Source organism: Bos indicus, chromosome 5 (assembly GCF_029378745.1).
Source record: "Bos indicus isolate NIAB-ARS_2022 breed Sahiwal x Tharparkar chromosome 5, NIAB-ARS_B.indTharparkar_mat_pri_1.0, whole genome shotgun sequence".
NCBI classification, from domain to species: Eukaryota; Metazoa; Chordata; class Mammalia; order Artiodactyla; family Bovidae; genus Bos; species Bos indicus.
In genome coordinates, this window is record NC_091764.1 from 63,270,879 (window position 1) to 63,283,661 (window position 12,783).

A 12,783-nucleotide genomic window follows, 5' to 3' on the forward strand; every position below is an offset into this window, starting at 1 on the left:
GCATCTGTGCATTGTCCAGGTGTGAGGACCAATCAGAAATTGACTCAAGTAGTCTAATGCACAGACAACAGGTTAGATTCTATTGTGGTAGCCTGATTAGACATGGTTGGTGTGGACTAGGGTAATAATTACTCAGGTGGTAAGAAGGGGTTCCACTTCAGAAGTTTCACAAAAAAGTGATTCTGGGTAAAGATACACAAGTAGCAAGTAGAAAACTGTATTATTAAAACTCCTGTGTATGCTTGACTTTTCTTGAATTTGCAGAAGTGGTAAGTTTCTATCAGTAGATACTTAGTTCACTGTCAGTTGGCAAATTTCACCTTGTCACTTCCTTAGAAACAGCGGTTAATATTTATCTTTCCCATTCTGAGAAGGAGAAATTAAAGCCTCCTTAGAAAGGAAAAGCACAGAGGAGAATATAAAATATGTGATACATTCACATATTTAGATGAATTTTTTACTGTCCTTCTGCTACCCTGCCTCCAATCTTGCCCCCTGAATCTATCCCCTAGTGGATGACCCAGCTTTAACATTCTCTCCTTCTAATTTCTCTTGTCTGCAGCCTCCAGAAGTAACTGGCCTAAAGCAGTTTAGTCATGTCCATTCCCCTGTGCTCATAGAATAAATTTCAGATTCCTTAGCCTGATACCAACATGACCCAACCTACTTTTTCTGTTTTCTCTGGCTCCACTCTCTAATTGTTTTAATTACACTGGATTTTAGTATTTTTAAAATTGTGATGAAATAACAAAACATGAAACCACATTAAACTGTCTTGAAGTATTATACATAATTTAGTAGTATTAAGTACATTCACATTGTTGTGCAAATCCCATTGGATTTTAAATCACGAAGTATCACGGTTCCTCTAATGCTTCTGGCAGTTTGTTGACTGGACCATACCTCTATCTATGTGATTCCCGCTGGGCCCTGAAATGCCTTTCCCTTTCCTTACCAATTAAAATCCTACATATTTTACTGAGCACTGAAGACCAGTGCTCAGATCCTACCTCTTGTTTTAGGCTCCTGTGAAACCTTACCTAGAAACAGGTCAACTCTGTTGGTAAGTAATGTATTACTTAAAATGATGCCTGGTTGGTAAATTGCATTTGGACTGGGAGGATTTATACACGAATATAAATACCTGAAGAGGACATGACACTTGCACTTTCCTGAGTAACGACTTGTGATTAAGCAAGTTCCGTGCCCCTGGAGGCTAGGGCTATGGAGTTGTTATAAGAGATACTGCCTCTAAGGGCAGGAGGCTCCTATTCCAGGAACATTCTTCTACCCACCCAATACTGATCTGTCTTCTTGCACCTGATCTATCACCTGGGGGGTATGGACTGATTGTACTGACATGCAGAATCCCACCAAAGAAAAACTTGTAAGCTGCCCTGTAGGCCGGAGGCATTTCCTGTATTACATCTAATGAATCTGAATGTTTAATTGGACTAAGAAGACCTGCTTTGGCTTCGGGGAGTTGCATCAATATGCAGACATATTGTCCTAAGTACTAACAAGCCTTGCACACCTGGACTTAAAACCACTGGGACTAGACTAAAGGCTAGGATACTAAATGCTATCTTACCTTTGGAAGGAGCTGGATTGCCTGTAGAATTCTTTGTCTGTGCCCAGAATTAAGGATTCCAATTTCCAACAAATCCTGGTCTTCCATAACATTGCTTCCCTGAAACAAAACCAGAAATGTTATAAATGAAATCAGGCAGTTTTACTGGGCATAAATACTGGTTTTATTAATATAGAGAAAAATAACCAACAAATGATCTGCTTTTTGTAAACAAAACCATAGAGTCAATCTTCTGTAAGAGCGAGGTGAGAGGAGGTCACCTAGATGATTGAGTTGAAGGCTATGGGAAAGTTGCTTTTACTTCATAAATACTCTTAAGGCTTACTATTTATGGCTGGATTATCTGCATTGGGGATTCATTTCTGTGACTCAGAACCCTGTTCCTCTAAAAATATATATGCTTCTAGGAAGAGCTGCCATTTAAACTATCAGTGACCTATACGTTGATGTGAATGAACCTGTTTTTTACCCTCTGAAGACAAATTTCGTAAGGAGAGCTGATGGAAAAATTGAAGTATCCTAGTCAAGCTAAAAGAGAATAATTCATCTTAAATACTGAATGTCAGATGTCTGATCAAGGTATGAGGATATAAAAATGAATAAGATGCAGATCCTTGCCCTCAACTGTTGATTTCTTCCAGTCCAGAGATGGAAGCAGATTGTTCAAAGGCAGTTAGGATGCTATGAGTGTGCTATCATGGTGACACATGTTTGGGAATGCAGAGGGGACCTGGGGTGTGTTTTCAGAGGAGACTGTCTCATCAGACATCTGAAGTACAGTTCAGGTTCAGCACTCAAAATGCAAAGGACTAGGAGAAGTCATATGCAGTGCTGTGTGGGTAAGAAAGAATACAGTGTACTTGGAAGCATCAAATTCTAGGATAAGGTGGCTGCTGCTGCTGCTAAGTCGCTTCAGTTGTGTCCGACTCTGTGCGACCCCAGAGATGGCAGCCCACCAGGCTCCCCCATCCCTGGGATTCTCCAGGCAAGAACACTGGAGTGGGGTGCCATTTCCTTGAGACAGGAGCAAAACTTAACACTTAAAAGGTATTGAGAAGCCAGACGACACAGATATTGTATGAATTTCAATTTCATCTTGACCATAACAAGCCATGGACAGATTTTAAGAAAAGCAGTTACATGATGAGACCTCAAATTTAGAAAGATCAACTTGATTTCTGTGGCTGGGCCTGTTGGCTTACCTATGAAATGATGGCATTGAGCCACATAACTTCCAAGGATCAGCCTAATCCTACCATTCTCTGATTTTAATGATTTTTTTGACCTCTGATTAATATTCTAACATGGAAGCTTAAAAATTGCTTATTTTATCCTGAAATTTTAGTCTTTTGGAGCTTGCAAGCTAGAGTTTCCCTTTAAAGTAAGGAGTCTATAGAGAAGTTCAAGAACTCAGATCACTGCTTTTATGGACAATCAAACTCTGTCTTACCAATGCATAAAATAAAAACACTTATGAATAGAAATTACAGAATATCTATTTATGGAGAGCAATGGGTCCTGATGAATATTTAAAGCAAAGGAGAATGAACTGGAAAAGGGCAGTCATGGGAGCACGGAGCTGTTAGGAAACAACAGAGGTTGTTCTTGAGATGGTGTGGGCTTAGACTAAGATAGTGGTCATGGGAAACAGAAAGATGCGAGTAGATTTGAAAACCATCAAGAAGTTTGGCTTGGTGACTGAATGCAGAGAATGATGGAGAAATGCAGAATACACACCAGTTCCAGGCTTCCTCAACAAGGCTGAGACAGGGAGGAAGGGCCAGTCTAGCGTGGTGCAAAGACTAATGTCTTTCTCTGGATAGGCACAGGATTGATGAATGTAAATAATTTAATATCAGACTATGTTAAAAACTGACACAATTGGCTGTGCTTAGAAAGATTAAAATCATTAGTATGGTACCATAGCTAGAGATTTTAAAATGGGCATTCACTGGATAGAAACATTCCACCTACTCATAGTAACATTCTTGTGCTTAAGCTACATTGGCCATCTTGGAGGAGGCAGAATGATTCAGGTGTATAGCAGCGTGATAATAAAAAAGCCTAATGAAAGACAAATAAAGCCAGTCTTGGCAATATGCCATAGGAAACATTGCTCTCAAGAAATTACTCAGTGCACACAATAGGGCATGGTCAAGAATATAAATGACTTCATTTTGAGAAAGCATTATTATTCTCAGAAATGGACTAATGTGTCATGAGCAGGATGTATGCTACCATTCTGTTTGACTTTCATTCTTTAAGAGATTTTTCTAAGGAGTTAAAAGGCCCTTAAAAAATAAAAACAAACAAAAAACTTTAGCCACCTATGTATTAGATCATTATCCTGTTTTCCAAAGGCTAAATTATCAGCCTACAGCTTCAGCTTATACAAAATATAGAACCCGGATTTTTTGTACAAAAACAAGGCACAACAGGAGGCTATGGTCTGAATTAGCTACTATCTATAGGCAATATTAAAAACTTGATTTCAGTGTTCAAATACTGAAATGATTTAAGGAATTTAGTCCTTAGAGACCACTGTTCTTCCTCTAAACCACCAATATATCCCCTTATCTATCTTCAGTAAGGGAGGAAACATTTTGAAGAATTGTAGGGAAGTTAGACAAATTCTCTTTGGGTCAAATACCCTAGCATATAGAATAATTCTAAACACTTTTGAAAAATGAGTGAAAAGTATGAAAATCACAATGCAAATGGTAAGAATGTGCCCAAAAGGAAATGGTACTGATTGTGGAAATATAAAGAAAAGGATTCACTTTCCCCAGTGAGGGGACATTGGAAATTTTCTATTTTCACTCTTATTGTAACATATAGGAATACCAAAATATTCTGGTGCATCATCTAGCCAGTTCTTTTTCAAAATAGCTCCAGGTTTGGAGCCTCAAGACTTGGGTCTGAGTCCTGTCTGGGGAAATGTGGCTAAAGTGAAAGTGAAAGTCGCTCAGTCATGTCTGAGTCTTTGTGACCTCATGGACTATACAGTCCATAGAATTATCCAGGTCAGAATACTGGAGTGGGTAACCTTTCTCTTCTCCAGGGGATCTTCCCGACCCAGGGATCGAACACAGGTCACCTGCATTGCAGGCAGATTCTTTACCAGCTGAGCCACAAGGGAAACAAGGTGGCTAAGTCATATATTATTTCTGAGTCTTGTGGTCCTCACCCATTAAATGAAGCCATTTGATAAATTCCCATTCAGTTCTACAATGCTATGATTTCAGTAGTGCCCAACTTTGATTAGTATCATTTTATTTAAATGCAGATTGTATAATTTGAAACTACGTTTTAGTTCTTAAGAATTGTAACTTAAATTGCTTCAAGAAGTAGTTATACAGAGTGCAAGAATGCATGTTATTTTTTTGACAAATTAGTATCAGTACTAGGAACTTATAAAAAGAAATTATAGAATACTTTATTTTTTATAGTATCATGGATTATTACAGTTTTTCAGAGAAAATCAAATATTTCAAATCTTGCAACTAACCATTTTGCTTGTACTTGGGTAATAAATATTTCTATTCTTTCAAGGCAGCTAAAGTTTATTCTCTTGTTATCATTTGCCTTCACTGAATGTTAGAAAATCTCAGTTTAATTCTTTTTTTTCTCAATAAGAGCTGAACATACACTCTAGCTTTCTCTTTCATCCATTTTCCATGACTGCTAGATTAGTGGTGTTTGGAGTAGGGCTTCATCGTGTCTATCTTCTACTTAATGACCTACCACACTGCACTCTCCATCTCATCTCATACACATGATGTCTCTAGTTTCTTATCTCCCATTTACTCCTCAACTCATCCCAATAGGCTTTTACTCCCACTCACTCCACAGAACTTCTCCATGAAATGTTAAGAATGACCTCTCATATCTAGTTGGTTGTTTTCAGTCCTGTCCTCAAAGACTCATTGGCCACTTGTGGCTGCTGGTTTCATATTGGATAATGCGAATATAGAACATTGCTGTTATCATAGAATGTTCTATTAGACAGTGCCTCTCCACAGTTAAAGACGTTGAAACTGTAGCTGAATCACATGAACAGGGCAATGATGAGACTGTGACAGGGAATCAAAGCAGAGAGTCAAATATACTCACGAGTTATTCTCAGGATATAACTGATGTTCCTCTTAGTCAAAGTTCATGAACATTAAATTTAGAATCTGTAGCAAATTCTTTTCTAATTTTTCAGTCATTAAAACAAATTAGTAGCTGGTTCTGCTTTCATTAGTGTTTCGCTGTCATGGGGCTAGAAATCTATGCTACCAAAATGACAAGTCCCATTGCGAAATTATTTATGATATGCTTAGCACACTACCAGGCACATGGCATGGGCATTTAAGGAATAATAATAAGTGGATAAAGTTGTTTAGTTAATGACTTTCTAGACGGCAATGGTTTTTTGTTTTTTTTTTAGCAGATAGGAAATGTCTAATCCAGGGCAGCTTTGTTGCTTTCCTAAATCATGGAATGAAGAAAAATAATCTAATCTTTTATGCATTAAGAGCTGAAAGCTGAAGTTTCTATGACCATGGGGAGAATATCTTATGTATTGGAGTTTTTCAGCTATGATAAAGTAATAAGATGACCAAATAGAATAAAAAGCAGTGCTTTGTATTTAATAATCCATTTGAAGTAGAACAGCTATTTATTGAAATCATTTCTCAGAAATATCTTTACTGTTTCTGTCTCTGAGAATTTCGGCTTGAAAAGTTCATAACCTTGATGTCATGTTACATCGCATATCATATAAAATGCTAAGGAAACATATTTAAGGACCATAGAGAACTGATTTCTTCTTAATATAAGCTTGAGTTAGATGTTATTTATTTTCTCTCTTCAGTTCAAGACTGAAAAAAACCAAGAAGATACTATTGATTGGAGAAGATTTCTTTTGCTCTATAATTAGCTAAATTAGATTCGTCTTTACAATTTGTATGGCCTTAATTATTTAAAATAGAATGGGTAGTAGAATGATAACATGATCTTACAAATTCACAAATGTAAAAACATTTTATTTTTAATATACTTTTTTACAGCATAAATGACATGGTGGCCTAAAACTATATATGACTTTCTTGGGATAACACTTCCATGTTTCAGTTTCTATAAAGATTTTTAGTTAATTTGATATTAATTTACAGGTAAATGCAATAAGTTTCTTTGCTGCATGTTAATGATTATAACTACTATGATAAATACCAGTTTTATAACCCCTTATCAGTGTTGGAACAAAACTTTATTTAGTTTACCAGATACACACATGAGCTACCAACCATAATTGATTAGATGATCGATGATATACTTCTTTCATTTTTAATTCCCTCTCTCACATTAATGAAATGGCAGTAGAAGAAGATTGTGTAGTTTATCTCTCACATTTCTATCCGAACCTTCCATGTGAACATATACTATCTACTGCAATGGAATTTCTTCACAACTTAACTAAATTACCATGTTTCAACTTATGAAAAAAGTTTCCTAGATTCTTCAGACCACATGGATTATTGATTCAAATAAATATCATATCACTGAGCAATACATTTGAGAGCACTTATATATATTCATATAGTTCAATCCCTTAGTCGTGTCTGACTCTTTGCAACCCCATGGAATGCAGCACGCCAGGCTTCCCTGTCCATCACCAACTGCAGGAGCTTACTCAAACTTATGTCTATCGAGTCAGTGATGCCATCCAACCATCTCATCCTCTGTTGTCCCCTTCTCCTCTCATCTTCAATCTTTCCCAGCATCAGGGTCTTTTCCAATGAGTCAGTTCTTCACATTAGGTGGCCAAAGTATTGGAGTTTCAGCTTCAGCATCAGTCCTTTCAATGAATATACAGGACTGATTTCCTTTAAGACTGACTGGTTGGATCTCCTTGCAGTCCAAGGGACTCTCAAGAGCCTTCTCCAACATTACAGTTTAAAAGAATCAATTCTTCGGTGCTCAGCTTTGTTTATAGTGCAACTCTCACATCCAAACATGACTACTGGAAAAACCATAGCTTTGACTAGATGGACCTCTGTTGGCAAAGTAACGTCTCTGCTTTTTAATATGCTGTCTAGACTGCTTATAGCTTTTCTTCCAAGAAGCAAGCGTCTTTTAAGTTCATGGCTGCAGTCAACATCTGCACTGATTTTGGAGCCCCCCAAAATAAAGTCTGTCACTGTTTCCATTGTTTCCCCATCTATTTGCCACAAAGTGATTGGACTGGATGCCATGATCTTAGCTTTCTAAATGTTGAGCTTTAAGCCAACTTTTTCACTCTTCTCTCTCACTTTCATCAAGAGGCTCTTTAGTTTCTGCCATAAGGGTGGTATCATCTGCATATCTGAGGTTACTGATATTTCTCCCAGCAATCTTGATTCCAGCTTGTACTTCATCCAGCCCAGCATTTAGCATGATGTACTCTGCACATAAATTAAATAAACAGGGTGACAATATACAGCCTTGATGTAATCATTTCTCAATTTGGAACCAGTCTTTTGTTCCATGTCCAGTTCTAACTGTTGCTTCCTAACCTGCATACAGATTTCTCAGGAGGCAGGTAAGGTGGTCTGGTATTCCCATCTCTTTCAGAATTTTCCACAGTTTATTGTGACCCACACAGTCCAAGGCTTTGGCATAGTCAATAAAGCGGAAATAGATGTTTTACTGGAATTCTCTTGCTTTTTCCATGATCCAACGGATGTTGGCAATTTGATCTCTGGTTGTTCTGCCTTTTCTAAATCAGTGATGAACATCTGGAAGTTCACAATTCACGTACCGTTGAGGCCTGCCTTGGAGAATTTTGAGCATTACTTTGCTAGCGTCTGAGATGAATGCAATTGTGTGATAGTCTGAACACTCTTCGGCATTGCCTTTCTTTGGGATTGGAATGAAAACTGACCTTTTCTAGTCTTTTGGCCACTGCTAAGTTTTCCAAATTTGCTGGCATATTGAGTGCAGCACTTTCACAACATCTTCTTTTAGGATTTGAAATGGCTCTGGAATTCCATAACCTCCACCAGATTTGTTTGTTGTGATGCTTCCTAAGGCCCACTTGACTTAGGATTCCAGGATGTCTGGCTCTAGGTAAGTGATCACACCATCGTGGTTATCTGGGTCATGAAGATATTTTTTGTATAGTTCTTCTGTATATTCTTGCCACCTCTTCTTAATATCTTCTGCTTCTGTTAGGTTCATTCCATTTCTGTCCTTTATTGTGCCCATCTTTTTGCATGAAAAGTTTCCTTGATATCTCAAATTTTCTTGAAGAGATCTCTAGTCTTTCCCATTCTATTGTTTTCCTCTATTTCCTTGCATTGATCACTGAGGAAGGCTTTCTTATCTCTCCTTGCTATTCTTTGGAACTCTGCATTCAAATGGGTATATCTCTCCTTTTCCTTTTGCTTCTTTCTTTTCTCAGCTATTTGTAAGGCCTCCTCAGACAACCATTTTGCCTTTTTGCATTTCTTTTTCTTGAGGATCGTCTTGATCACTGCCTCCTATACAATGTCACGAACCTCCATCCATAGTTCTTCAGGTGCTCTATCAGATCTAATCCCTTGAATCTATATGTCACTCCCACTGTATAATTGTAGGGGATTTGATTTAGGTCATACCTGAATGGTCTAGTGATTTTCCCTACTTTCTTCAGTTTAAGTGTGAATTTTCATGACCTGAGCCACAGTCAGTTCCCGGTCTTGTTTTTGCTGACTATATGGAGATTCTCCATCTTTGGCTGCAAAGAATATAATCAGTCTTATTTCGGTGTTGACCATCTGGTGATGTCCATGTGTAGAGTCTTCTCTTGTGTTTTTAGAAGAGGGTGTTTGCTGTGACCAGTGCGTTCTCCTGGCAAAACTCTGTTAGGCTTTGCCCTGCTTCATTTTGTACTCCAAGACCAAATTTGCCTGTTACTCCAGGTATCTCTTGACTTCCTACCTTTGCATTCCAGTCCCCTATAATGAAAAGGACATCTTTTTTGGGTGTTAGTTCTAGAAGGTCTTGTAGGTCTTCATAGTACCATTCAACTTAAGCTTCTTCAGCATCACTGGTTGGGGCATAGACTTGGATTACTGTGATATTGAATGGTTTGCCTTGAAACAAACAGAAATCATTTTTGTCATTTTTGAGATTGCATTCAAGTACTGCATTTCAGGCTTTTTTGTTGACTGTGAGGGCTACTCCACTTCTTCTAATGGATTTTTGCCCACAGTAGTAGATTTAATGGTCATCTGAGTTAAATTCACCCATTCCAGTCCATTTGAGTTCACTGATTCCTAAAATGTTGATGTTCACTCTTGCCATCTCCTGTTTGGGCACTTCCAATTTGTCTTGATTCATGGACATAATATTCCAGGTTCCTATGCAATACTATTCTTTATAGCATTGGACTTTACTTCCATCATCAGTCACATCCACAACTAGGTATTGTTTTTCTTTGGCTCCATCTCTTCATTCTTTCTGGAGTTATTTCTCCACCAATCTCCAGGAGCATACTGGGCACCTACTGACCTGGGGAAATCATCTTTCAGTGTCTTATCTTTTTACCTTTTCATACTGTTCGTCGGGTTCTCAAGGGATGAGTACTGAAGTGGTTTCCCATTCCTTTCTCCAGTGGACATTTTGTCAGAACTCTCCACCACAACCCGTCTGTCTTGGGTGGCCCTACACGGCATGGCTCATAGTTTCATTGAGTTAGACAAGGCTGTGGTCCATGTGATCAGTTTGATCAGTTTTATGAAATTGTGGTTTACATTCTGTCTGCCCTCTGACGGATGAGGATAAGAGGCTTATGGAAGCTTCCTGATGGGAGAGACTGACTGAGGGCAGTCACCTATACACACACAGACACACACACACACATATATATATATATACATACATATATATATAATGGGCACCTATATATATGTATATATGTAAGTTATGTATTTGAATAAATTATATCTTAGATTTATTGTTTAAGATTAGCATTTAAGTGTTCACATGAGTATAATGAATTTTATACCACCAATTTTTTTTCTTTTCATTTTTTAAGACCTTTTTCCCTTTGAAACATCTGTTTTGAAGCTATAGAGAGAGACAGAGAGGGAAAGGTAATTTAAGTAATCAGTTATGTATTTCTTAAAGTATTGAGCAAGGTTTGGTGATATCATAAATTACAATTATGATTCATTTGCAACATGTGTTCATGTAGATTTTAGAATTATGTATATTTATTAGACTATCTTTGGCCAAAAGTTTGGCAAAAGAGAAACAGTATTCATTTTTAAGGATTAACCCGCAATTCACACAAGTAAGAAGAAAGCTGATGTGAAAAAAACCTATCTGTATGTTCTTACTTTTCTCCTGATACATACAGGAGAATGTATGCTTTATATTCATGAAGCACATGAACACCTATTTTCACACTAATGGCAGTTGGTGTAAGTTAGCATAAAGTGAATTGCACACATACTGAGTTCTTATTCTATGCCAGCTTCTGTTCTAAATGCCTTAGGTATTAATATATTACCTTATTTAATTCTCACAACTCTCTGAGGTACATGCTTAAATAACTTGCTCCCAGAGGTGATAGGAGTCTTTTTCAAAACTATCATCTGATACCACCTCCATGGGGTGAGTATAGGAGAGAAAAGATTCAGTAAAAAAATGTGGTTACACCCAAACCATTTGTATTTTACTTTGAACCATCTGAAATTCACATTGAAAGCAAATGTTCTAAAGTATTTTATGGTTGATTTTAGAGAGTTTAAGCAACGATGGATCCCTCTCTGTAGAAGAGAATTTGGAAAGCCATCTGACCTATTCTTCCCTCCTCTGCTCCAGTCCTTTCTGTTCTCTGAATCATAGAATCGGGGTTGGCAGAGACCTGGGGGTTTTTCTAGTCTAAATGTTCCCTAACAAACTGCAAAGCTTTAACTTGCCTCTCTCTTTTGAAGCATGGTGTCTACCATCCCCAAAGGGGTAGCACGGATATTAAATGCTTTAAATGGTCTTTCCCAGCAGCTGAGTCTGAGCAGGGGGTGGAGATGGGATTTGGGGGGAGACCTCAGTCCTACTCTTTCAGCTTCCATTGCGCTGCAGACTCAGTGTGACAGGAGAGCTATTAGAAGAACATGCCAAAAGCAGAGATGAAAGGAAAACAGTTAGCAGCTGTCCTGTGTCCTTTCCCAATCACAAGCTGTGAAGTTAAAATTTTCTTTTTCCTTGGGTAGGCTGTACATAATCTTGGCAAGTATCTGAGTTTTGTTCTTCTGTCTAACATGCTGAACATTTCCCAGAGCCTCGTAAGAACAAAGTGAGCAATGGCTAGGCTAGGTTGGACCCCCTGCTCTTAAGAAGAGGAATACGGCACCTTTGTGTTTACAACAGATTCCTCTCACTGGTGATGCAGAACTCAAAAAAGAAAGGCTCTTCTTGGAAGAAGCCAAATGGGCTCCTGGGTTATGACCAGCATAGCCACATATAGGAAAAAGTGCTGAAAATGATTCATAGTTAACTACCAGCCATCTGGCATTCATTGAGTACTAGATACTCTGCCCTTCTTCTATATAAACCTGCCAAAAATCTTCTATGACAAGTGGCAGTGTCTTCACTTCATAGACAAGGAAACAGTCTCAGGGCTATGAGACAACTTAGCCAGGTTTACTTGGTTAGCATGTGGTGGATCTGGGATCAGTATTTTATTCAGTCAGATTCAGATGGTCATGCTTCCTTCACTACAGAAAGAGAACCAAATGTTTAGTAGGGGACCTTTTCTGGGTGGATATTTCAGTCAATAGATGTGGTAACACTGTCAAGAATCATCTCCCATGACTGTATTTTCACACACAACCTTATGTATGTATTGAAAGACCAGTTAAGAGTGACTGCCACAGCTTCTCCAACACATTTTATTGCAAATATATTATTTACCTTCTGAAAGGTCAGGTGGTTTGTTCTCCTTCCAGCTACCTTATTGTAACCTAGAACTGAGCATGTTAATATATGACCCAGGGTGTTCCTTAGGATGAGCTGGGTGAGCTGGGATGATGCTGGGAGGTGGGGAATGACAGCATGGCATTGAGTTGGTATTTGTCGGCTCTTCTGCAGAACTTTATCAAACTATCTGATTAGGTCAACTGGGAAAGTAATGTTCTCAAGGTCAGGACCATGTTCAGCTAATTTTCCTATAGTTCTCTTTC

At 38.2% G+C, this 12,783-nt stretch overlaps 1 protein-coding gene across 12 annotated transcripts in view; it reads right to left on the bottom strand.

The window, feature by feature from the left end:
* Positions 1 to 12,783, bottom strand: part of ANKS1B (ankyrin repeat and sterile alpha motif domain containing 1B) — a 1,154,742-nt gene that overhangs the window by 356,368 nt on the left and 785,591 nt on the right. For all 12 annotated transcript variants that reach the window (XM_019961140.2, XM_070789581.1, XM_070789585.1 and 9 more), the window contains one exon: positions 1,592 to 1,690. In XM_019961140.2, coding sequence (XP_019816699.2) covers positions 1,592 to 1,690 — 99 coding nt within the window. The remainder of the gene's footprint in view (positions 1 to 1,591; positions 1,691 to 12,783) is intronic.